A 27,213-nucleotide genomic window follows, 5' to 3' on the forward strand; every position below is an offset into this window, starting at 1 on the left:
AGTGTGCCTTCCATGGCGATTTTGGTAGCCTGAGGCCTGGCAGTGTTGCTATGGATATGAAGACATAAGTTCTCATCAGAACCTCTGTCCTGTTGATGAAGGGTAGACAGGATTGTTTTCAGAGAGGATTATTATTCCAGCCCCCAGGTGCCTATATTGTATGACCCCCCCACAGACCTTGTTGACCAGTTTCTTTTAGGGGGAGATGAGGATGTTCCTTGTTATCACAGGTCAGCAGGATTGTCTAGGCTACTGCTTTTGAATGATGACATGCATAAAAGTTCGTAGATAAGGAATTCAGTGGATTGAGAAGTTTAGAGTCTCTTGTGCACAATCTCTTAGAATAGACCTCACCACTCTTAATACTTACTAGTATACCATGTATTGTCCCTACAGTACTTAAAATAATTCAGCCACATCTGCATAGACAAGCTAGGAGCAGAATATTTTTCCCAGAACCTACTCTATGTTTTTCTTGGGCCTCCATGGATACAAGGAGGCAAGAGATGCCGGCACGTTCCACCCAGGCCTGCCAACCCTCACTTCATCCAAGTCAGTTAATTTACTAAAATATTTAGTAAATTCACCTGTGGGTGAATTAGTTGTGGCTTGTGTTTATCTTGAGTCAATTTGTTATTTTTAGGATAGAATTTTTCCTGAGTTGACTGATGGCCGTCTGGGAGGGTTGCTGGCAAGACTGGTCTGTTTTCCACTCATCTTCTTATTAAGAAACACATTGGCTTTAGAATATTAAACTTTGACTGACTTTATTCTTCTGCTGGCTTGGTCCTCTGAGACTGCAGCAGTGCAAAATGTACTTGGGGTTTTTTTGGATCCTTCTTGTCATCTCAGACCAACCTCAGAGCATCAGGCAGCCCTGAGCGGGGTCATCTCCACAGTAGAACAAGAGGCTTCCAGGCACATCCCTCTCTGACCCAAAGTCCCATACCACCCCCGCCCCCAACCCTGGGACTGTGGCAGTGAGCCTTCTCCCGGCTGAGGACCTGTTTGTCTTTCCAAGTCTGAGCCTCTTTCTTCATTCAGCTGGTTGTCATTAGGGCCTCTGCAGTAGCAGAGAGATCAACTACAGCCAAGTCTTTAAATTCTGACACATAGTCAAAGAAAATTCAATCTGCCATGCTGAGAAGGTGAAAGAGGAGACGTGGCTCCCTCATGGTCCAGATACCATAACTTACATGGTTGCAAGAGAGCTGCAGACCCTTCATAAACACCCAACATCAGGAGCTGTGGCTGGGCTCAGTTGGTAGAGTGATTGCCTGGTGTATACAAAACTCTGGGTTAAATCCTCATAAATCAGGTGTGGGGGCATATCATTGCAATCTCAGAACTCAGGAAAATCCGAAGTTCAAGGTTGCTGTCAACCCCATAGCAAGTTCAAAGTCATCTCTGGCTACGTGAGAACTTCTCTCTTAAAAACTGAGGAGACACGGGTGATTTGCTTTTCATGAGTGGACATTCCCTCCTCTAAGTTAAAAGTGGCTCCCAGAGAGAGCTTTGGGGTCATGTCTAGATGATAAAATCAGCCTTTAGACCATGCAGCACTAACCAGCCACTTCTTATTAAAATACACAGGGCTTTATTCTGCTCACTGCCATCCTTCCCTATGAATATTGGTGAAAACCAGAAAATGCCTTCAAGTTGTTTCTGGAAACAACATGACAGACTTCTGGGGACTGGTCATACCCAGATGACTCGTACCATTACTACCGAGCAGTGTGTGTTAGTGTGTGTGTGTTAGTGTGATGGACTTATTAGAGCCGTGGTTCTCAACCTGTGGGTCAAGACCCTTTGTGTGTGGGGGTGGAGGGAGGGTTCGTGGAGATCACCTAGGACCATTGGAAAACACAGATGTTTACATTATGATTAATAACAGTAGCAAAATTCCAGAGTTAGCAGCAAAAATAATTTTATGGTTTGGGGTCACCACAACAGGAATTGTATTAAAGGTCACAGCCTTAGGAAGGCTGAGAACCACTGATTTGGAGGGGGTATAGCTCATGACTTCTGAATCCCCTCTCCCAGGCACAGGATGTGGCCTCCACCCTCTCTTGTCCTAGGGGTTATAGTTAGTTGTAAGGCTTGTATCAGGAGGCACTTCTTGTATACACTTCTTGTATTCAGGTAGGCAGGCACCATGTTTAACAAAGTTTGGATAGTTTCCAGGTGTTCTAGGTTCTGTTAAAATTTGCAGTATAATGGAATTGACAAAATGACCTCAAACATATTTTCTAAGCTGCATTACTCTTAACTGTCTTTGCCTCTCAGTCATTGCCTATTGATAAGAAATTGGAACAAGCATTCAAGTATGAAGATGGGTACAAGCATCTTAGATAGGCAGATATAAGTAAATATTAATCCGAACTTGACAATGTCTCGACAAGACATCACCCTACAGTTCACAGTACACACTATACAGTATACAAGAAATGTTGACCAAGATATTTCACATGCTGAGACATAACACAGTTCTCAACAGACTGAAAAAAATGTCTCAGTAAATTCTGTACCCATAGAATGTCCTGTAACCACAACAGAATTTAGTAATAACCACTAATAGTGTATTATCTGAAAAATGCACTTGTGAAAATCCCTAATACACTTCTTACTGCTTTGTGGCTCATGTGTCTTTCAAATGTCAGTGTGTTATTGCCATTGGCCAGTCTGCTCTTAGATCCATTTCAATTATTAGCTGTCAGACATATCCTCATTTGCTGGTTGCCTTAGTTACTTTCTTGTTTCTGTGATTAAAATGTCCTGACAAAAGCAACTTAAGGAGAGGAAAGTTTCTTTTGACTCACAGTTTGCTGTGGTTACAATCTACCCTGGCTGGGGAGTCCTGGAAAGCAGGTACATGAGGCAACCAGTCACATTGCCCACCGTCAGAAAGTACACACAGCAAAGAACAGTGGTTGATGGTGGTCGGCAAGCTTTATTGTCTCTATATAGTCAAGAGTTTAAGCCCAGAGAATGGTGCTGCTCACCTTCAAATTGGGTCCTCTCACTGAAATTAACAAAATCAAGATAACTCCTCACTGGTGTGTCTCCTAGGTGACTCTAGAGCCTGTCTCAAATTGACAATATTACCATCACAAATCCATAATTTGCCAATCTGAAACCCAAACATGTCACTTTTAAGCTACAACCTTTGTCCCCATAGTCTTTAAAAACAATTTCAACTCTGTTTAAAAGTATAGTATATTCAAATTTTCATCGGAATCTCTTAGCAGTCTCTTTAAATGTGAGCTCTGTAACACCAAAAGCCAAGGTGCAGCCTTTGCTTCTCCCATTACGTCATGCTGTGAGCTCATATCTAAAGATCTGTCTCTAGGACAAACAGAGCATATGCTGTTTGTCTTTCTGGGTCTGAAGTGCCTTTCTCAGTAAAATGTTTCCCAGTTCCATCCATTTACCTCCACATTCCACACTTTACTTTTCTTTGCAGCTGAATAGAATTGCATCATGGATGGGTAGCATATGTTCATCAGTTAAAGGACATTTAGGCTGTTTCTATATCCTACTAGTATATCATGGTTCCCTAAAGGAACAGAACAGAGAGAGAAAGAGAAAAAGAGGAGGGAGGGAGGGAGGGAGGGAGAGAGAGAGAGAGAGAGAGAGAGAGAGAGAGAGAGAGAGAGAGCAGGCTATGCTCCAGTTAGTCCAACAGTGGCTGTCTACCAATAAGATTCAAGAATCCAGTAGTTATTCAGTCCATGGGGTTGAATGTCTCAGCTGGTCTTCAGTACACACCAGAATCCCAAATAAGTAGGCTCTAATGCCAATGAGGAAGAGAGTTTCGCACTTCAAATGACTTAACTAAGGGTATACTCAGCCACTTAGGTTTTAGTTAATCCCAGATGGAATAACATTGACAAGAACAGCCATCATCACACTACCTATTTCGAATAGCAGCACTGCAATGCACATGGCTGTTCAGTCATTTATAGAGTAGGATATTGAGGCTTTGGACGTGTGCCAAAGAGTCATATAGCTGGACCATATGGTAGATCTACTTTTTAGCTTTTTGAGATTTCTCCACAGTAAATGAGACCCCCTTTCCCCACATAAACTTGAATGTATTTTTCGCTGTTTTGTTGATCTTACCGAGTAGAGTAAGTAAGATGGCGTCAAAGTTGTTTTGGTTTATACTTTCCTAAGTGCTAAGGATGTTGAATAGGTCTTAAGCTGATTCTTCCTGTTTGTATTTCTTCCTCTGAGAACTCTCTATTCAATCCCTTAGCCACTTTTTAAATTTTTTTTTTTTGCTTTAATGTATCATCTTCTAGACAGGCATGCTAACTGCACCAGTGAAATCTCACCAATATGTTTGCCTTAATGAGATCTGCATGACAACACCAGTTGACACATCAACAGGGCTGGAGGAAATTTTCATTCTTAGATGAAGGAACACAAGGAACCAATGGCTTCTGGGAGAGGAAGAATCAGTCTTGGGGGTGTAAGTCCCCCAAAGGCTACTTAAACAGAAGGAATCAGCCACGTATATGTGTAAGCAACACTAAATGGGCTTAGTAAATGATATACAAACATGTGTGTGTTTGTACATATGTATACATGTAAAAATAATAAGAGGAGATCATGAGAGTGAGGGAAGTGGGGATGGACATGGAAGGAGTTAAATGGGCAGAGGGAGAGGTAGAGATGTTATAAATATAGTACTCATGTGTTAAATCCTCAAAACTTAAAAAACTTAAAACAGAAAAACCTCTAGTGTGCAAGGGCCCAAAGTAAATATTATCTTCCAAAAGGATAAAATTGTCATACTAATGAATTATAAGCATAAATTAAGATCAAGACCTAGCAAAAACTACACCAAATTCTTCAGCTCCATCTTCACCATTTGGAGTCAATGACAGAATCATCTGTGATCCAAAGCCTCCCCCTCCAATTGTTCTGACCATAGCACACACAGCCTGCCTTACTCCACATTTATAGATTTCCATGCAGCAAGTCTTATGTTCTTGGTGTCTTAGTTAGGTTTTCAGTTGCTGTGAAGAGACACCACGACCATGGCAACTCTTATAAAGAACAACATTTAATTGGTGCTGGTTCAGAGGTTCAGTCCATTATCATAAGGGTGGCATGCAGGCAGACATGATGCTTAAGAAGGAGCTGAGAGATCTACACCTTGGTCAGAAGGCAGCAGAAGGTTAGCCACACTGGGTATAGCTTAAACATATGAAACCTCAAAGCCTGTCCCCACTGTGACATGCTTCCTCTAAGGCCACACTACTCCAATTAGGCCATACCTCCTAAGAGCCCTACTCCCTGTGGGCCTATAAGGAGCTGTGTTCTTTCAAGCAATGCCTGGCATCTCCAAGATTCTAGAGTCTCCACTGCAAACATCATCCCCACAGCTGCACATAGTGAACTTTCAGGGGCTCCAATTCTGCCACACTTTGCTTGGCTTCAGCAGCTCACTGGAGCTGTGGCGACAGACTCCATGACTCTCAATTTTTAAATGTTCATGTCTTCAAAACTAGTACTATGTGGACAATCTTCTGAACTCGGGATGAATCTGCCTCCCATCAGCCAGTGTGTGATGACCCAGAGGAACCACTTCTCTGGGCAGCTACTTTCAAGGATCAGGGAACACATCCATTGACAGTATCACTGCAGAACCTCCCTTCTCAATTGAATTTGCATGCTCACAAAAACGAAACTTTTGATGGGCAGGGTTTTGCCCTGTTGTCTCAATACAAATTACCAGGTCTCTCTTTAATGGTGCTTGTCTCTTTAGCAATTATGAGCACTTTCAAAAACTACCTGGTCTCTCTAAGGTTAAAGTTGCTTATACTCCTTTTTTGCTCAAATTTATACTTTTAGTATTTGTGTTGGTCAAGGTTCTCTAGAGTCACATAACTTATGTAATGAAGAAAATTTTATATATATATGGAATTTATCAGAATGACTTACAGGCTGCAGTCTAATTGTGCCAGCTGTGAATGGAATATCCAGGAGTCTGGTAGTTGTTCAGTTCCATGAGGCAGGGTGGTTCAGCTGGTCTTCTGTATAACTGGAACCCTGATGAAGTAGGCTGCAATGGATGTGCTGGCAATGTGTGTGTGAGCAGGCAAAGAACTAACCCGTCCTTCTTCCATTGTCCTTATGTAGGCCCACAGCAGAAGATTCCTTCTGCCCAGATTAAGGTGTTCCTCAAGATCTGGATTAAGAACAGCGTGTGTCATCCCACCTCAAGCTCTGTATCAAAAGCCTTCCAGCTTCAAGATTCATATCAAAGGCATGTTCTCTTCCTGCCTCGTGATTCAGGTCACAGGTGTGCCCTTCATTTCTGGATTGTACTTCATTCCAAATACAGTCAAAATGACAATGGAGAATAGTTATCACAGCATCTTTCTGCTTTGTTTACTGTTTTCTCTCACTGTATACCTGTACAGCAGTAAACAGTGGCCACGCTGCATTCTTATAAGCTGTATGTACTGTGTTAAAATTTCCTTTGCCAAATAAATTAGTCCATTTTAAACTTTAAATTCAGCTTCACTAGAGATCTTGGGATATAGGCAAAATATAGCCAAATTCATTGCCGGAATATAACATAAATGCCCTCCACAGGGTCTTTGTTTTCCCCTAAAACTTACTGATCTGGCCTTCCACTGTTTACATTTCTCTTAACATTCTTTTCTTCTAAAATCCCACAGGAATTTTACATTATGTTCTGGCAACATCATTTAGTGGATTTTTAATCCCAAAGTTACAAACTCTTGCATATTCCTACCACAAAGTCTGGATTAGTCTTTCATGCCTTTCCTACCCAGGAAAATCCCAAAGACCTAGGAACTACATGATCAGCTTTATTGTAATTGATCCCACTCCTGGTACCAATTATCTGCATTAATTACTTTTCTTGTTTCTGTGATAAAATCCCTGACAAAAGCAACTTAAGGGAGACAATTTATCTTGGAACACAATTCCAGAATACAGCCCATCATGGAAGGGTAATCCTGGTGTTTGGATCTTAAGGCAGCTGGTCACAACGCATCCACAGTCAGGAAGCAAAGACCCATGATTTCTGATATCCCTCTAGCCTCCTTTTTATGTATTTCAGGAGGGAGGGAGGGAGGGAGGGAGAAAGAGAGAGAGAGAGAGAGAGAGATCTACCTTTAGAGTAGGTCTTCTGATGTCAGTTAACCTAATCAAACAGGCATGCCCAGAGGTAAACCTGATCTAGATGATATTCCCAGAGGCTTTTCTAGTCTTTGCAATGCTATCCCCCTGTCTGAAACCTCCAGAATTTCTACATCCAGCCCCCCACACAGACACACACACTCTTTCATCTTATTTCTATTCCCATTTGATTCTGTTACCCGATTTCTCTTGCAAGGTCACCTATACAGCCCTTGATTATGGACCACATGCCATTTTCAGGATGAGTTTATGTAAACATACTCAGTATATCTGTTGTGTTAGATGTGCAGCTCCAGACAGACCACACCAGGCCAAACAGTTCCATATGAGGTTTATTGTAGAAGAGAATGGCAAAGGTGGCAGCGAAGGAGAAAAGGGGGGAGACAGCTCAGAGAGGTCTTTCTGTTATATGGATAGTGACTGACATAACTGCAGGTACAAGTGTGAGGTGAGCCAAATGGATTCTGGGAATATGGTGGCTGTTGCCTTGGCAACAGGCGTGTGGGTCACTGTCACCTAGGTGTGATGTCACTGGGTTCAGAGCCAATCCTGATACCAACACTATCCATCCGTGTCTATCCTACCCAGGAGAACTGCTGGGTCAAAGGGCAGGGCATGTATACACTTCGTAAGCATTGCTGAGAACGTTCTTGGAATCAGAGACTATTTCATAAACTCAGTGTTTGGTGAGGGTTCTTCACACTGTGTGCTCAATAGCTGGATTGGAGGCCTCTGTAGCCTGGGGCATTCTTGTGAGGGTATAATTTCATTCATTCCCTGAGGGTTTATTTGCTCATCTTAGTCACATATCACGTGTGCCTTTCCTCAAATGCTCATTGGGCACCAGGGTGCTTGTTCTGTTAAGTGTCCCTGGAGTTTGCTGTGCAGCTTTTATTGTGACTGACTATCTCTTTGCAGTTGATTTAGAGGTGCTCCTTGTGTATTGTGAAGGTGAATGAAAACATCCTCTGAGAATTATGTATTCTAAATTTTCTGAAGACTAAGCTTATCCATTCATCACTACTTTAGGTAATTTTTATGCCTTGAGATATTGTTGGTCCTTAAAGGGACAACACTAGAATATTTATAAGACTACATTCTAGAACAGTGGTTCTTAACCTGTGGGTCACAACCCTTTTGGGGTTTGAATGACCCTTCCACATGGGTCTCATGTCTGATATCCTGCATATCAGATATTTACATTTTGATTCATAACAGTAGCAAAATACAGTTAGGAAATAGGAATGATAATGTTTTTTATACTCAAGGTTACCATAACATGAGGAAGTGTACTAAAGGATTACAGCATTAGGAGTGTTGAGAACCACTGTTCTAGAAAGGCACAGTTAAATCCAACCTGCCAAAGATGTGAACTAAAGAGAAATTTAGTGACTTTGTGGATTCACCCAGTTTCTTGCTCTTGCAATTGATGAATAACAGAAGATAAAGTTGCTCTTGTACTCAAGGGTGAACTGGGTGAAAGGATGATGTCTGAGACGGTGCAGGGAAGTTTCCTTGGATGTGGGGCAAAGGAAATCAGAGCAGAAGGATCATCTGAAGAGAGAGAAGGCCTCTCTCCCATCACGAAGCCTGTAAAAAGGGAAGCCAACTCCATGCCAGGGCTACCATCTCAAGGGACATGACTTATGCAGGCCTCATAAAAATGCTCAATCAAAGGACATGAATTCAAGAGTCTCTCAGGCTGGCATAAACAATGGCGGCTCGTGCCAAGAGCATGGTCAGGCCAGGCCCAGAACATTCCTGCTGCGAGGAGTAATTGCAGCCTCAGCGTCAGAACTTAGACCAAGCTTTGCCTCTGAACTTTCTTCTTCTTTTCCTTCCAAGTCTCCTAGAACACACTTGAGTGTTATTGTTTTTTTTTTTTTTTTTTTTTTTTGGAGAAAGGATTGCTGGTGATGAAAATCTGAACAGACAGTTAATTTTACTGAAAAGGTTTCACTCTGATCACAGCCCACATTCCAGGACAAACAGAATAGCTGACAGCTCTTTATTTAAATCAAACATTGAGTTACCCCAGCAGATACTACAGCACTCAAACTGCTTTTAAATATGGGAAACTTGGCCTATCGGTCCATGACTGGCTCACCAGACCCATGTAGGCTGTTTGCACAGTATGCTGGGTTCACAGTGGTATGAAAGGCTCTTCTCAGGTCTGTGCCATGTATTCATGACATCATCATGTCTGAGGGTTGGTATTTAGTCTCATCCTTTTTATCATGAACTGGACCTGGTTTTTTCTTTGGATGTTGCTGGCTGGTTTCAAAGCACTTGTTCCAGGAGCTCTGCCCGGATATTGGTGGTATCTTGAAGATAAAGCATTTGTGGCTGTCTCTGTTTGAGTCACCTGTTCCTTGACTGTAACACCCACTCACACTTGTTGATATGGCTAGTGTCTCTCTCCTTCAAATAGTCTCCCTTGCTGTTTTTTTAAAATGCCCCCAACCTCATGCTTCCACTAAAGGACAATGAAGATAAGCTTTCCCATGGGACCCCAGCGCTGCAGCTCCTTACTCTCTGTCTCCTGCCATCCTCAGGACCTCATCTGCATTTACATCTTACCCACTGTCCCCTTCCCACCTGTAGCCTCTGTTGCTCACTGCCTAACTTCAGTGTCTACATATAATGGGCTCCAAGGTCTGTTTCTTGGCACACAGTGGCCTGCTGAAGCTCAGAGCTTCACCTCCTTGACAATGACAAAGAAGGGCTGGGAACTGACTAACACAATTCCAGTTCCTTCCTGTTTTTGTGTCCCATGGCTCCAAACCCATTGGTCCCCCCCCCCCCCACACACACACACACACTTGCTCTCCATCTGTCAACTGCATGAGAAGTTAAGGAAGAGGGAATGAAAGGGCAAAGAGGGGAGGGAGAGACACAGAGGGAGAGAAGATAGGAGGGGAGAGAGGGAGGGAGAGCAAAAGTTTAAAGAATTGGCTTGTATGGTTGTGGGATTGGCTTCCTGGGGTCTGTAGGTCACTCTGAAGACCCAAGAAAAGGCTGATGCTGCAGCCTTAGTTGAGTCTTAAAGCAGGAAACATAGTCAGAATTCTTTCTTCTCAGGGGGCTTGTTTCTGAAGGCTTTTGGCTGAGTAGACACCCCACCCATAAAAGAGTAGAGGGTTCTCTATTTTACTATAAGTAGGCTGGCTTAAATACATATCCTTTCATAGCAAAATCTATGTCATGTTTGACGCAGCAGCCATATGGACATAGAAGACACATGACCTCATTTCCTGAGCTCTCATTGCATCCAGCACCCTAAATTGTGTCTTTTTTAGTTCTGCCTCTTTCACTTGAAGAAAACAACTCCAAATGGACCTGACTACTACAGGTTGGCATTCCTAAGAACTCAGAGTCCTCGGACAGACACCATAAAAGTAGTCAACAGACTGATCGTGCTAATATGTTCCCAACCTTCCTGGCACTGTGCTCATTTAGGACCCAATCCCTATTCTGTCATACACTCCACGATGACAGCAGCTCCCACAGTACACAGAAAGCCAGAGTGTCTCCTCCTGCTGTCTATTCTGGGCCCTTCTGTCTCCTCAGAAGTGACCACTGGGAACCAATCCCATCCCATGCTGTGTGACTGATTGCCTCAGAGTTCCTTCAGACCCTACATTGTTCTTGAATTCCCACTTCATTCTTTCTGCAGCATACATCATGGGTTTGAAGCCCGTTTCCCCCTTCTCCCATCTCAGGGCTCTGACCCATACATAGTTTGCACCCCAACTGGCAAGCAACACAATGGCTCTTGTTGCTATGACCCATGGCCCATACATCCAAAATCAAGGCCCTTAGTAAGGAGGTCTCATATAAGCCACACGCTGCTGTTGGCTTCCCCTGGCTTTGCCAGAACTCTTTCTCTTTCCCCCTTTCCCCACATTGCATGACTTGCCTGATGCTTTTCTGGACAGTCAAAAGTTTCAAGATTTCCCCCAAGGACTCTCCTTCCTTTTTGAAGACATCAGGATGTTTTTATGACTTGAGGCTCATCCATGGGCTTGAATGGTTGAACCTTTGCATTTCCCAGGGTCCACTTGCTGGTGAGAACAGATGTGTCACACAAATTTCTACTGAGCATCAAAATCATCCTGATTTTCTTAAGGTAGAAGAGGCTTTGGATGAAAGAGCATCCTGTGGAGATCTGTGTGTGTCTACCAGGAGAATAGTGATAGTACAAGATACTGTGAGGCTGAACCCCAGAAATAAAAACAATGAGCTTTGACCTCAATATTCACATACCAAGGGCTTCCAATGCTAAGGAGGAGAGTAGTGCCACACGGCTCAGAGCAGACTATAGGAAAAGTCAGTAGTCAGGATAGACTGGAGGGACAGCACAGACTTATGTGTGGTCATTCGTGCTCACACAGAGTGTAATAGGCTATGGTCACTCATATCTCAGGACCTGGAGCTCTAACTCCCTCTGTCTCTATGTCTCTCTGTCTGTCTGTCTGTCTGTCTGTCTGTCTGTCTGTCTCTCTCTCTCTCTCTCTCTCTGTGTGTGTGTGTGTGTGTGTGTGAGAGAGAGAGAGAGAGAGAGAGAGAGAGAGAGAGAGAATGAGAATGTATGTGTAGTGAGTGCTGGAGCTCTTCATGTCAGAGATCTGAGATGCACATGCAGTGTCTATTCCTCAGAAGTTGTTATGATGGGCAAGGTCCTGGGTCTTTCTGAACTTCTTAAAGTTGCTGAAAATTACCAGAAAGGGGAAACACAGGAAGCAGAATGATGCTGCCCAGCCTACCTTAGCCCACGGTAAGCAAAGCCTGGAGTTTGTGGAAAGGGATGGGAGAGATTCCTGCTCCATGCAGACCAGTGCACTGAAGCAGCTCATAACTACTTTGTAACATACTTGCCCATGCTGCCTGGCACTCAACTTCATCATTTAGCTTGTGAACTTCACTGTGCAACTTACAGATTCTATACATTGTATTCTATGTCATAAAACTTTGTGGGGTGATGGGCTGTGAAAGGTATCCTGCTTCCTGCTTGAGCTAAAGCTAGAAACCCAGGTGACCCTGCAGGGACGGTAGGCATTTTGCTTGTTCCTGGACACCAAGGCTCCTGTCATGTAGCTACAGCCCCCCCCCCCCCATAGACCCACGGAGAGAAGTTTGTTGCCATCAGTCGTGTAGGAGCAGCACCCAAACCCTCCTCCATGTAGATAAGGTATCCCCAAGTTCTCAGACCAAGCCAATAGTAAATACCTACCGTCAGACCCTGATGCATCCCAAAACTGTATATAAGAATCCTATCCAGAAGGAATAAAGGTGTGTGAGGACTACTGTCGTCTGAGAGCTTCTGTCATAAGAGCTGTAAGACTGCCACTTGGGGAAGAGATCTGCTCAACTGAAACAAGGTGGAGGCAGCTGCAGCAGAGGCGGCAGAAGCAATTCCCAACCCCTGACCCTCAGCTCCCGTTCTCTCCCCTTCGCCTGAACCCTAGAACCTGACTGGGCCAAGGATCTCTGTGGAAAGCCTCTAGTACACAGGCCCACAAAACTTCCTGTGGCAACTTGACACATTTGGGGATGCTTGTATGTGTTTGCCTCTGTGTGTGTGTGTGTGTTTCCCTCTCCTTATCCATCATGCAGTGTTAGAACCTTTCATCTGAAAGTAAGACAAGCTCCAGGCTAGGAATATGTGTCTTCTGTGGCAAGTAGTTTGCATCTGGTCCCAACAGACCAGTTTTAATAATGTTATTTATGAATGTGAGTATACCAGTATACCAGTTCTGGATTTCTTGTCCACCAGAACATCTCCATCGTGCCTGTTACATCAACAAGGAAGGTGTACCTGCCATAGTCCTTTTTCTAGGACCCTGTAGAAGTCTGGGAACATCCTTTCTACAGAGAGAAGTTTGAAGGAAGGTGAGCCTTGGACAGAGAAAGGAAAGGGTGTCAATTTTATTCACCAACAGTGGCTTCAGATCCCTGGATCCCTCACAAAATGCCATGGATAGAAGAGAATGGGAATATGACTGAACGGCTCATCACAGCCATTGCCAAATGTCCCTTGAAGCCCTATTGTGGGGATGTCCCAAACCAAGACCTTCTATTCTTGTAGGTGACATTTCCTCAGACATGGTGATAGGGACCTATGAGAATGGGACTCCGCCAGGGATGCCACCTTCATAGGCTCAAGGCAGGAACAAGAATCACAAACATTCAAAGTGAGCCCCAAGGGAATGAGATGTAGATGCCCAATGGGCTCACAAGTAAAGCCTTCTGCTCAATAAATAATCTTAAAATACTCATCCAACGCTGCACACTTATGTTAACCAAACATATGGATCAAATTTTCCTTAGCATTTCCAAGCTTTGAAAACCAAGCAGAAAAAGAAAATGCATGGAAGTACTATTAAAACTATTTTTTCAGATGGTTTGTATTTAATTATAAATATTTTCAGAACCTCCCCCCAATCCACAGGGTCCACCCATCACAACCAAAGTAATAAAAGTTGCCAGCGTACAAGCCTAATAGCAAGTGTGGTGCAGCCCCTGTGTCCCCAAGACTCCACAGATCCTGACTCAAATGTCAGTTTAGACTTCAGCTCCACGGCTTTCCCTTTCTCTCCAATTTCTTTAGCTTTCAATTCTAAAGCTAGTGCCTTTCATGCCATTTAACAATTTTATTTTGTTTTGTTTTTTATTCGTTTGCATTACAATTGATATTCCCCTTTCACCCCATACCCTTCCACCAGCCTTCCCACCCTATCCTCCCTCACCCTCTCCTTTTGCCTCTATGAGGGTGCTCCTCCACCCACTCACTCACTCCAGCCTCACCCCTCTAGCGCCCCTCCCATGCTGGGGCATCAAGCCTCCCTCCCCTCCCATTGAGAACTCTCACCTTTGAACAGACTAACCCAGTGAGTCTCACCAGCCACCATGTGTACTTTGAGAAGCCATTTCTTTCCAGAAAAAAAAAAAATGTATTTTGAATTCAAGGACCATCAGCTTGCAGTGAATGAACCAGGGTCTTACTTCATGGTCACATTTTATACTTGACTGTAGTGATGCTTTCCCCCATAGACACACTCGTGTGTGTGTGTGTGTGTGTGTGTGTGTGTGTGTGTGTGTGTGTCTATAGCAGACACGGATGGTATTCTGAGCCTGAAGCAGTTATAAGGCTCTGTGTGTGCAGTACAATCAAGCTGTGAACACTGGGCCACCTCACATCTCTTCAGGGGCTCCTAGGTATTTTCTGAGTAACTCCTTTCTGTGACTGCTCCTTTTCTCTGGTGCCCTGTTCATGGCATATAAATGTAATATCTTCTTATTTCACTAGAGATACCAATGGTTCTTCTACCACCAGTCTCTGGACCATCTGTCCTGTCTCTTTCTGTATTTCAATTTTTTCCTCCACTGTAAGGCTCATTCCACTTGGGTGCTCATTCCACCCCAGCTATCTGGTCATAACTAAAACAAAGGTACCATCACTGACTGTGAGGCGGTGATCATGTCATTTGTGGGGAGCATGCTGTCTGTTTAACCCCTCCTCCATAGTCTGGAAGTATTAATCTCGCTGGACACAGCTATCCTGAGTGGGACAAGAATATCACTACAGGCTTCAGCCCATACACATTGCATGCAAAGATTGGCAGCCAAAAATTATGTGGGCCCAGGCAAAGCTGATACCCCTCACACAAAACAGGCTGTTGCTAAAGAAGGCCAGTACATCTGACAAGAACTGGGGACCAGAAGGAGGGACAAGACATCTGAGGGTGTGTTTTGTAGCTATCAATCTCCAATTCCTTTTACCTAGCTCCCAAGCCAGTCAGTGACTGGTGCTGCTGACAGGTCTGGGGTTGCAAGTACAGCTCCAGTTTGTCTCCAGTTCCCCCCTGCTGCTTCATCTCACCTGCATCCCTCATCCTGGTGGGTATGTGCTGGGGGGGGGTGAAGTGTCTTCAAGCTTGTCAGTCCTTTAATCTGGATGCTGCAAGTTTTCTTCCAAGTACAACTTTGCATACAACTCTCAGTACATCTGGAAATGACTCTGGCACACTGGAGAGATGGTTTTCCAACTGCATCTGAACAGAACGTTCTCAAATACCACCATTCATCCTCTGAAGGCAACGAACGCCATGGATCGTTGGGACTGGACATCAGACAAGTTGGGTCCCAGTCCCAGAACCTGATCCTAATTAGTTCTGTATGTTTGGGGTCTGTTGATCCTTGCAAAACCTTGGATCTTCCTGGGATATGCAGATACTAATAATACAATATGAATGCCCCATGTCTCCCTGACCTAAAAGCTCCACATTAAAGAGGATGTAGTTCCAATGCTCCATGCATCCTTGACTCCAAAACCCCATTTAAAGAGGTAGCAGCCGACTGTTGACAAGCAAGCTCAGAGTCTAAAACCCCCATAGATGGGAAGAGAGGGTAACAGCGAGAGTGAAGGGTGTCAGGGTGCTGTGCATAGTCTACCTCTTCCTCAAACTCAGGGCAATCTGAAACACAAAGAAAGAAATGACTTGTTGCTTTTGATTTTCATTAGTTTTTAATTTTTGAGAAAGTTAGACAAGGAGGGGTGAGAGGACCACCCCAACTTCACCCCAAACTATGGGATTTAAGAAGTTTCCACTGCCAATACTGGCATACAATGCCAGGAAACCCAGACAAGCCTCCCCCAGCAGCACTCACTCTCTCTGGCAGAGCAGAGCAGAGCAAAGCATAACTTTGGAGCTTTCAAATGGGAGCCAAACCCATCTACAGAATTTAGCTATGACTGTCAGCCTCTGACTATCTTGGAACATTTTCAGGTAGAACCACTAGCTGGTCCACTGACACAGACAACAGAGGTGTGCATTACAGTGAAGTTGATAAGCTAGTTCCTGCTCCCCAGGAAGCATGAAGTCTCTGTTCCTGAGGATTCACCCTGCACAAAAGAACATACATGGTATGTATTCACTGATAAGTGGAGATTAGCCCAAAGGTTTGGAATACCCAAGATACAATTCACAGACCATATGAAGCTCAAGAAGAAGGAAGACCAAAGTGTGGATGGTTCAGTGCTTCTTAGAAGAGGGAACAAAATACTCACAGAAGGAAATATGGAGACAAAGTGTGGAGCAGAGACTGAAGGAAAGGCCATCCAGAGACTTCTCCACCTGGGGATCCATCCCATACACAGTTGCCTAACCTGGACGCTATTGTGGATGCCAGGGAAGTGCTTGCTGACAGGAGCCTTATATGACTATCTCCTGGGAGCTCTACCAGAGCCTGACAAATACAGAGGTGGATGCTCACAGCCAACCATTGGACTGAGCACAGGGTCCCCAATGGTGGAGTTGGAGAAGGGACTGAAGGAGCTGAGGACATTTGCAGTCCCATGGGGGGAGCAACAGTGTCAAATGGTCAGATTCCCCTGGAGCTCCTGTAGACTGGACCACCAACCAAAGAATACACATGGAGGGACCCAGGGCTCTGGCTGCATATGTGGCAGAGGATAGTCTTGTTGGACATCAGTGGGAGGAGTGGCCCTTGGACCTGAGGGTGTTTGATGCTCCAGTGTAGAGAAATGCTAAGGCAGGAAGGTGGGAGTGGGGGGGGGGGAGCACCCTCATAGAGGCCGGGATGTGGGGATGGGGTAGGAGGTTTTCAGAGGGGAGACCTGGAAAGGGGATAACATTAAAAATGTAAATAAAGAAAATATCCAGTAAAAGAAAAAAAATATTTTTTTAAAAAAAGGAAATGCCTTACAGCTGGATCTTAGGGAGGCATTTTCTCAATTGAGGTTCCCTCCTTTCAGATAACTTCAAGTTGTGTCAAGTTAACATAAGACTAGCCAACATACCAAGTGAGAAGGCAACCTAGGATGTGTTGGTGGGTTCCTCCCCTGAGTTACAAGGGGTCATCTCAGACATGAGAGCCAGGAGCCATCTTGAAGTGGGCATCACAGCAAGGAAAAGGTGACAGTGGTAACTGGAGACTTGGGAGTGATTTGACTCTTGTCATCTCTCATTATTATTTTCTTTCTTCTAGGATATCAGATGACAAATAGGAAAAAGGATTGTCTAAAAACAGTCCTGCATGCAAATTGTCACCCAAACTGTTTAAACTGGCAACTTCAAAATATGTTATCTGCTCTTAAAAATGTGTTTTCCATTTTTGCTTTAGGCTCAGCCTATTTTGAGCAATTCCACGTGGAGCTCCAAAGTGAAGGGTGTTGTGTCAGTGTTGAAGAGCCAGGAAGAGATAGATAGTGATGGGTGGCCAAGAGGAGGCTGGGACCTGCAAACTAAAGCTCCAGGGAGAAAAGCTACACCTGTGTGTAATATTTTATAAGCATGATTGACCAATTAGTACTTCAACATAGTAGGAAATTGGACTGTCAATTGATTCAGAGCCAAATGGGGTTGGACTACCTTCGGTCTCCGTAGGAGCTGCCTCGGTGTCTAAAATCATTTCAATTACCAGATTAAATCTTTAAAGTATATTAACTTAGCACACCACTAATTTCCACCAACCGAAAAGATACAAATGTCATCAACCTCTGAGGCCTAGGGCAGATTATTTCCCTAACCTGTCTACATCAATTGTTCACTCCAATGTATTTGAAAAGTGCCTTTAGACTTTCGTTCATTATGAGGTGGTAAAAGTTTATGTGATGGGTTCCACATTGGAAGAAGGAGCAAGCTGAAGTCATGCTGCCATCCATAGTTACAGATACTTGACTCAGGATAAACTCTTGTCCTCTTTTGAAGGGAGAGCTGTGTTCTTCAAGGACAGCTCTGTCCTCCATCTGGGTCTCCAGCCAGCTTTGCAGGCCAGCCCTATAGCTGTGTCTGGATCCCAAGCACACAGTGCATTTCACTGCCATCTGTGATCCCAAACTAAGCAAAGTGGAAGAACCAGTGGTTTCTTTCCTGCAGGACAGAGGATCCAGGAGCTTTTACAAAGCTTCAGAATCCAAGATGGCGCCCTGGATAACAGATTTCAGGCCACAGCTGGAGTGCTGAAGCTAATTAGCAGAGTGTAGCTAGTACAGGAATGGGGTGGAGGTTGGGGAGTCACATGGAAGTTCAGGACAGACAGAGAGGAAGATGCCAGGACCCTGTAAGAGTTAAATCAGAAAGAAAGGCCTACTGTGGAAAAGTAGTAAAATCCCATGGACAAAATGACTACGATCTGCAATGGTATTGGGAGATCATTGGTGCAGCTTCCTTCTCTATATTGTTGGCCACCACATCTCCATGTCCCCACTGGTCAATAAACTCCTTGGAAGAAGGAGCCATTGTATTTCCTAGCATACAGCCTGGTGAGTGGCTGGCTGGATGTTTAAACTCATATTTTCTTCCCACTGTGCTCTGTTCAGGTCAGACCCAGCTTCATGCTATCAGACAGTGACTGTGACCTTCTGGAACTATTCATTCTGCTTAATAGTAGCATCATATGCACTTAGCAAGGGAAAAGGAGACTTAGAAACCAGTCGTTTGACTGTAGCTGAGGACTCTGGGGAATAAATAGTCCATTCAGTAAGTAGAGTGTGCAGATGGCTAGATCCATATATCATCACTCCTCTGATGTCAGGGTAGCAATTAGCACATCATTATTGTCTCATCGCTGTAAGATTCAACTTTACAAACCATGGGCAGGTGTGGATAGAAGACACTGGAGTTACCGCAAGGAACTCAGAGTGGTGTGTCAGCACAGTGGGCCAGCAGAGATGCAGAATCTCAGCTCACAGGTCGCCCATAAGTGTCTTCCTCTCTGCTGGCTGCCACTTCTCTGTTATCTGTTCTAGGTCCTGTCTGGGATTCCAGTGGGCTGGATGCTTGTTCCAGGCTTTGTAGACCACAGAAGTTTCACAGAACCCAACAGTTGCCTTCCTCTGGCATGCTTTGGGGAGTCTGAAACCTCCATGCTACCAATGTGCCACCTAGAAAGACTCAGGCTCCTTCTGTGCTGTGACAAGCCCACTGTCCCACTGACTCTACAGAAGGGCTTTTTAAACTTCTCCACCGATACTTTTTCCCCAGAAATTTTTACAAGGCCTGAAGTATATAGGCATAAAACAGGCATAAAAATCAAATGTCTACTGCTAATAAACCATAAATAAATGTATTATAAAACAATTATTTGTATACGATTTTGCCATTTATTAAAGAAAGAAGCAGATTTGCAAACTAAGATGTCCTTGTTACTTTTACATAAAGAACTAAATCTTGTCTGAATTGTTGACAAGACACAGGGCAGCTTCATTTCTCAGAGCTAATCTATATTTTCATTTTAAAATTCTCAGTGCTGAGAAGGCTGTTTTGCATAAATATGTAGCACAAACTGGAAGAAATGAGCTGAGGGCCATTCCAGAAATTGTTGGAAATGTTGTCCTAACCCCAAATTAAAATTCATTAAATGGTTTCTTCTGAAAAACCAAATCATCAACTCAAACAGTAACTTTCAAAATTTAAACATCCAACACACACACAAATATCTATGGATAGTCTGATTTAATACTTACATGCCTGCCGAGAATTGATGTTAGCAAAAATAAAAGGTCATTGTTTTCCACAATTAGACCATCATTTTCTGTAAGAGCAGAAGCTTATATAAAGGGGAAATACTGCATTTCACAACACAGAATAGTCTCAAATCTGAGTAGCATTTGCTGACATTTTGTGAAGTGACTTGTGTGCAGAGCAAAGTGTATGTGTGCAGAACCAAGACTACAATGAGGTCATGTGATTCAACACAGGCCACTGGTGCCAGGAAACCCTTGAATTTGTGGTATTTTATTTTGAACAGGGAACTTCTGACAGCCAGGTGCTCATTCTTCAACCAGCTATCATCTTAGATAGAAAGATCAAAAATGGCATGTCCTTGAAGAGGACACTGGGTACAAGAGCAGCTGAGCTTGGTGAAGATTGGATGACATGCATGGGAACACCAGACAGCTTCTTTTAGACTGAAAGTGTATGTGCGTATGCATGCATGTGTATGTGCCTGTGTGTATGTGTGTGTGTGTGTGTGTGTGTGTGTGTGTGCATGCACGCATGGGAGCATGTGTATATGCATGTGATGCATATGAGTGTGTGTGCATGCATGTGGATATGCATGTGATGCATATGGGTGTGTGTGCATACATGTTTATGTTTGTGCATGCATAAATGCACACACGTGAATGTTGGAGGAGTATGTTGGGGTATGAGGGGGCATTTGTGCATGTGTATGTGTGTGAGCATGTGTGTATACATGTGTGTGTATGTCCATGCACATGTATTGTTTGGGGAGTGTGTAGAGGCATGAGGGTACATATGTGGAAGCCAGAAGTAGACATCTAAGTGTCTTCCTCTACTGTTGTGGATAGCCTTGGGGCTAATTATATTTGATGTTAATTCCGTTCCCAACAAGGGATGAGTCAGCACTCAGGTGATTTCCTGTAAACCTGCTTCCCACCTTAATTTGTAAAATAAATGAGAGCTGATGATTGGGCAGATAAAGGGAAGGTAGGGAGAAAGAAGAAGGAAAAAATGGAAGAGGGAGAGGACATAGAGGAGGAGGAGGAGGAGGAAGAAAAGCTGAGCAAAAGCACATGGCTTGGAGAAACAGCAAGTTCTAAGGGGTCTCATAAGATGTGGAAGATGGTAGTGTAGACATAGATTTGCCCAATCTAGGCGCACAACATATATTCATATTAACTGAGTTGTGTTTTCATTGCCAGGGCATATTTGGGTTGGAGATTTACCATGATACTCTACTGCTCGCCACCTTAGTTCTCAAGCTAGAATCTCTCACTGAATATGAAGTTTACCCATTTAGGCTGGGCTAGTTGGCCAGCAAACTCCCATGATCTTCCTGTCTCCATCCCTACCAGTGCCTAGGGTTGAAAGCATGCCAGACTTTTATGTGGGCACCAGTGATTTGAACTCAGTTCCTCTTATTCACAGCAAGTGCTGTTAGAGCCCCTCCCTGCCAAGGATCTGCCTCAGCTTGGTTTGGGGTCTTGAGGAAGGGGTGTTTGGAAGTGGTGGAAGCAATGACTCAGAGTCAGTGATGGATGAAAGCTGACAGTTCTATGGTCTATTTGGCATAGCTCTCTAGACACTCTATATAGATAGCTTATGGGTTTTTCTACCAAAGTCAAAAAACCTACTAGAAAAAAATTCTAAATGAGCTATAATAGCTCTCAGAATAGCTCAGCTCTGGCAGACCAAAGCCCAGTCTTTTATTTACATATCAATACATTAATTTACCCCAGGTTCCCTTTTGAATATTCCACAAATCAGCATTTTATGACCTTAACCCCTTGACCCTTAGAAAATGACAGCAAGAACATTTTTTTTTAATATAGCAAGCCCTCTATGGTTTGCTGGACATAGTACTTATGGTTGCCAAATCCAGACACACAGACTATTTTTATGTGAGAAAGCTTTCTGTTTTTTGTTCTCTTCACTGCCTAAGTTTGGCTGTCTGGAACTTGCTCTATAGACAGACCTTGAGATTGGAGATATGCCTGTTTGTAAGCACAAACAATACACTTAGTTGGGTGGGATCCTGCCCTGAGAGCACCACTACCTCACTTTTTAGTGCTCCTTATTACTTGAACCATGAACTTTGTTAATTTCCCTTTACTGACTCATTAGTGCAACTGCCTCTGTTCTTTCAGATCCATGAAGTCCCTCATATAATTCATACTGCTTCCTTATATTTTGCAAAATTGAGAAATCCTGTTTATATATTCTTGAACTCATGTTTTCAGAGTTCTTTCTCACAGCCCTAATGGCTGTCCTGAAGATCACAGTACTACCATTTCGTTGAGGAACATTATATACACCCTCACCTCCCAGAATTGTGTTATTTCCAATTGTCGTGGAGTCATTAACCTTGGCAAGGAGAACATTCCCCAAAGGAGGAACATGAAGTAAAATATCTACATTATTATATAAACAAGCCTTATGCCACATCCATACTCAAGGAGACACACACCTTGCTGACCCTGCTTCAGGGGCAGGAACCATGCCATGCCATCTCCTCTGTGCCCATGCTAAACCCCAGATCTTGGACTACAGATATAGAAAAGAATGAGTAAGAGTACACTAGAACCAGTCCTGTCCACAGAGGCAGCCCTGTCCACAGATGAGACAGACACATTGACTGCAGAGCCTGCCCTGTCCACAGTGAGACAATGACCATAGAACCAGTTCTCAGCCACAGGTGATACACCGACTACAGAACCAACCTCAGGCCATAGGCGAGACACTCACCACAGAACCAGCCATGGGCCATAGGTGAGATACTGGCACAAAGCTCTTTGAAAACAGAAAAGAATATTTCCTACCCATCATTTGGGGCTAGGATAACTGACCTTTTATGAAAAATTTTCTTTCTTTCTTTCTTTCTTTCTTTCTTTCTTCCTCTCTCTCTTTCTTTCTTTCTCTCTCTCTTTCTTTCTTTCTTCCTTTCTTTTTCTTTTAGTTAATTTTAACTGATACAAAATGGCATTTAAATGTTACCTATTTACTAAGAACCATGTGATGTCTCCAGGCATGCATACATATTGGGACACTGAAATTGAGTTAAACAGTGGTCTCTCTAACGTTCATTTGTTAAGGAACAAACATCAAGAATTTTTTATTCTTTTTTTTTTTTTTTTGCAACTTCTTGAAATGATCACTATTCATTTCTTTCCTTTTGTTACAAAATACTTGACCCAAACCACTTCAAGATGGCATGGTTTATTCTGGTCAACAGATCAAGGATATAGTCTGACTCTGGGCATAGCAGAGGGAATATGCAGTGGCTGGTTATACCATCTCTACTGTCAAGAAGCAGAGAGAGATGAGAACTGGTAGGTTGATTTCTTTTTATTCAGTCCAGGACACCAACCCATGGACTGGGACTATCTACACTTAGGGTCTTCCTCTCCTAAATTAATCTTTCCTTCCTCAATTAATCTAGTCTAGATAAGTTCTCATAGAAATGCCCTAAGCCTTGTTCCTTTAATGTCTCTAGATCCTGCCTAGTGGACAAGCACCTTCAACTATTGCAGGATCTGTGCAGTTATCCACAGTCACCTTCTATGCAGTAGCACACCAGCTTCTTGATTATGTTTCCTGTTGACAAAAGACACAACTGGTCACTGTGAGGTCACTACATCACACAACACTTAGTCAGACACTTCATTCACCTGTCTGTGGATGCTCAGGGGCAGCTCAGAAACAGACTTTGGAAATAATCACACTGGCTGAAGGTTATCAGGGATCTTAAAGGGTCTCGGATGAGCATCTCCACCTGAGGTAGAGGATTTGTATTAGAGACACCCCTGGCTCTGAAGATCATGGGCAATGACAGAGGAACTGAAAGATCAGGTCAAGGTAGTTTTCAATGTGTATTTTATTATTCCACAGGATCTTCAGATCAGTTCTCTCTGCTCAACTCCTTCAGTCCATCTGGAACTTTACTTGAAACAAATGAGAAAGCTTTCTGGTCCCTCTGAATAGCAGGGCATCCTGGCACCATGGTGTTGTCTTCATCTTCTAAAATTTCTCTGTGCCTAAGTTTATTACATTTTATCCACAGTAGACCTCTGTCTCTCCTGTTGCAGCTATTTGTAGGAGCTTTGGAGCACGATCATCAGTGGAGGAGCATCTGTTGTATGATGTGCTGTTACAATAATACCTGAGTAAGGACTCCAGTTTCCCAAGAAGCTATGTCTTTTTAAAATGCTGACTACTTCTGTTTCCCTATTTCCCTCAGCCTTCCCATACTCTCTAGCCATGGATTTGAATGGCCTTGATCTAGCGTGGTGTCAATGTCTCCAGATTCTCAGGATGACCTTGAACTAGAGTCAGAAGAACACTCCCTACCAGGATGGAATCAGTCTCCACTCTGATGGCCTAAGATTCTAAATGGTATTTGTTCACACTTCCTCAGGCACTGTCAAGGTGACCGCAGGTCATAATAAACTGTTGTCCTGTCCTTGCTAATGCTGAATACCCTTACCCATGGTGTGGTGATGCTTTCCCAACCCACTTCAGAGGTTTATTTCGCATGTGTTGTTGCAGTTCGCTCTTACCAGAATTTAACTGACTCACACCTGCCTCATAAAGCTGGTCACTGTGTTCTCTCCCACATTCAAGAGGCTCTAGACATGCGAGAATTTATAACTATTTTCTATTTTTAAAAACCGTTATAGTCTAGACCTACGAAGCCATTAGGTCTAGTGTCATTTTTGTGGGAAGTTTTATTATTACAGTTGTAGTTTTTATTGCTTTTTTTTCCCCAAACCCAAGTTTTTCAAGGTATTTTTTTTAACTGATAGTGGGTTTTGAAAGTCTATGTTAATAACTCATCTTTGTCTTTTTAAAAATAGTTATTTAAAGAGAGAAAAGCAAAACTGGGTACTTTCCAGAATGGACAGAAACAAAACCTCTTACGCATTATGGTTTTTGCTGGTCAACTTGATGGTTTGTACTGGGTGTTGGGCATGTGACTGTTCATACAAAAGGGGATGCCTTCCATTCTGCATAGTTCTTTAACCCACGTGCCAGTTCAAAAGCCTTATCGAAGTCATCTCTTTGCGACACTCTCACTCAGCAATAGGGTTGCCACTTTGCACTCTGTGTCAACAAGGCTCATGGGGCCTTTACTTCCCAAGCCTTCACACCTGAGCATCCTGGCTGGGCCTTCCCAAGCCTTCACACCTGAGCATCCTGGCTGGGCCTTCCCAAGCCTTCACACCTGAGCATCCTGGCTGGGCCAATGTGGGCAGCTGTTTTTCTGAGTCTGGCTATGTTGCTTGTTTGGCTTCAGGATTTATTGTTGTACTGAGAGAAGACAGCCAGATTTTTATAGTTGATCTGTTTTTAATTATGTTGTTTGTTTTCGGTCAAAATGTTGAAAATATTTTCTTTATAAAATAATTTTCGGTACAATATATTTTTGTCTAAGTATTCTCTTAGTAAATTTATCCATGAAGTTCCCCCTCTATCTAGGCCCTCAAATACACACACACACACACACACACACACACCTCCCTTTGTGACACTGTATGTTGGTTCGACAGTCACCATCCACCCTATCTCACACCTGTCTACTAAAGCCTCACTCTGTTGTTTTTCTGATTATAGAGACCCACTTATCTCTGTACTCCATGTTACCAACCAGCATGCCCAGAGTAATATGTATTACAGTTCTCACAGCCAATAAGCTTTATTTTAATCCTTCGTTCCATTGTTTGCCTCCATTTCTTTTAGGTTGTTTCTTTGTTGATATATCACTTCAGATTAGTGATGTGAAATTTTGGAAGGGATCTTCTGGGCTTTGGAGATTACCTATCTTCCTCTCAACACCACATATTCACATATTTTACTTGTAACAGTGTTTTACATTTTAATTTAAACTCTTTAGACTTTAAATGATACTATTTTTTTTTCCTTTTTACACGTTTATGTCTGGTTTTGCTGTTATTGTTTGAGGTCCTACGCATCCCAGGCTGGCCTCAAACTTGCTATGTAGCCTGGTTGATCCTTCTGCCTCTGCCTCTCATCTGCAAGGGTTTTAGGCATGTGCCACCACACCCAGTTTTTGTGGTCTTGGGGATCAAAACCAGGGCATGGTACATTCTAGGGAAACAAAAGAGCTACATTCTAGCCCTCTTTACACATTTATTAAAAAAAATGGTAGAAGTCATGTTGTCACTGTAATACTACAGGGCTTTCTCTTAGAATCTCAATCTCCTCTCTCTCTCTCTCTTTCTCTCTCTCTCTCTCCATTAGTATCATCATTAGAACCTTCCCTCCCCCATAACAGGGGGAAACTGAGACCTATAATTTGAAGGCTTATTCCATACTTCTTAGAAAACCTTGAACAATAAAAACATGACCCAGGCTGGGGCCAGATGTCTCCCAGAAACTCACCTCCAAGAACATCATCTCCCCAAACACACTGGCTCATCATTGGCTTTCCTCCAAACACTGTCAATTTATCCTCTAATACTTGTGGCAGTGAATCACTGAGGAAAAGAGAGAAGGGCCATCCACCCTTCAGAATTCTCCCTCGCTGCAGTTTCAGAGGAACCCAAGATGTGTAAGCCTACTGAGTGTTCTCATGAATTAGCATAACTCAGCATAAAAGCCACAAATGTTTACCAACTCACAAAATCCATGGCAAAAAGAAATGTGACAGTCATCTGCTAGCCCTGGAACACTGTTCTTTCCTGATGGCAGCAGGTAAGCTTCATGCTTTGGTTGTGTTCTTTTTAGGGATGTACTGTAAAGTCACTGAAGTGGCTTTAGACTGAGGGCTTCGGTGCCAACCAGCTTCGGGAGTAACGTCTACAATTCTCCATGGTTTGGGAGAGCGAGGGCCTCTTTCCTTTGCGGGGCCTTTGAGGGCTTAGTCACATCTGTGTTGTGTGGCTCCCTTCGGCAGTGCTATTATGGTTGGAATCTGCAGTGTTCATCAACAAACTGATATCTCAGATGCTTGCCTTACCTGAAGGCACTATTCTTAGAGGTTCTGGGAACCTTAGAAGGTAGAATCCAGCTAGCATAGTTTACTAGGGATGGTTTCCTGAGTGTAACTAAAAATCCTTAGTTACTGCCTACTGTTCTCTGTTTCCTGGTTACCATGTTATGAGCACCTATCTCCTGCCATATAACACTGCTGCCATGATGTTCCAACCTGGGGCCAATCAAGTATGGACTGAACCCTGTGAACCTGTGATCCAAAATAATTATTTGTAACAGTATCTTTTATTTCCTCTGATGAAGGGGTGAGATGAGAACCATACCCAAGCTGTGACAATAATAGTTTGGGATGAGCCCAGAGTGTTTCTTTCTCTGTTCTAACCTTAGGCCTAGGCCTGGAAGCTTCTAGCCTCCGCACAATCTGATTTTTTTTTAATTGGATATTTTCTTTATTTACATTTCCAATGTTGTCCCCTTTCCTGGTTTCCCCTCTGAAAAACACCCTCTCCCTCTCCCCTCCCCCCTCCCCCTGCTCACCAACCCAACCACTCCCACTTCCTGGCCCTGGCATTCCCTCACATTGGAGGATACA

At 43.4% G+C, this 27,213-nt stretch overlaps 1 protein-coding gene and 1 non-coding gene across 2 annotated transcripts in view; both read right to left on the bottom strand.

Annotated features, from left to right (window-relative positions):
- Positions 1-14,160: 14,160 nt before the first annotated feature.
- Positions 14,161-27,213, bottom strand: part of Wdr27 (WD repeat domain 27) — a 158,431-nt gene continuing 145,378 nt past the window's right edge. The window contains exon 25 of the mRNA XM_006524929.4: positions 14,161-15,659. Coding sequence (XP_006524992.1) covers positions 15,633-15,659 — 27 coding nt within the window. The 3' untranslated portion in view covers positions 14,161-15,632. The remainder of the gene's footprint in view (positions 15,660-27,213) is intronic.
- On the bottom strand, positions 21,273-21,336 carry Gm23352. The gene has a single exon (XR_003952423.1). It is a non-coding gene; the product is annotated as a U7 small nuclear RNA (small nuclear RNA).

Source organism: Mus musculus, chromosome 17 (genome assembly GCF_000001635.26).
Source record: "Mus musculus strain C57BL/6J chromosome 17, GRCm38.p6 C57BL/6J".
Taxonomy (NCBI): Eukaryota; Metazoa; Chordata; class Mammalia; order Rodentia; family Muridae; genus Mus; species Mus musculus.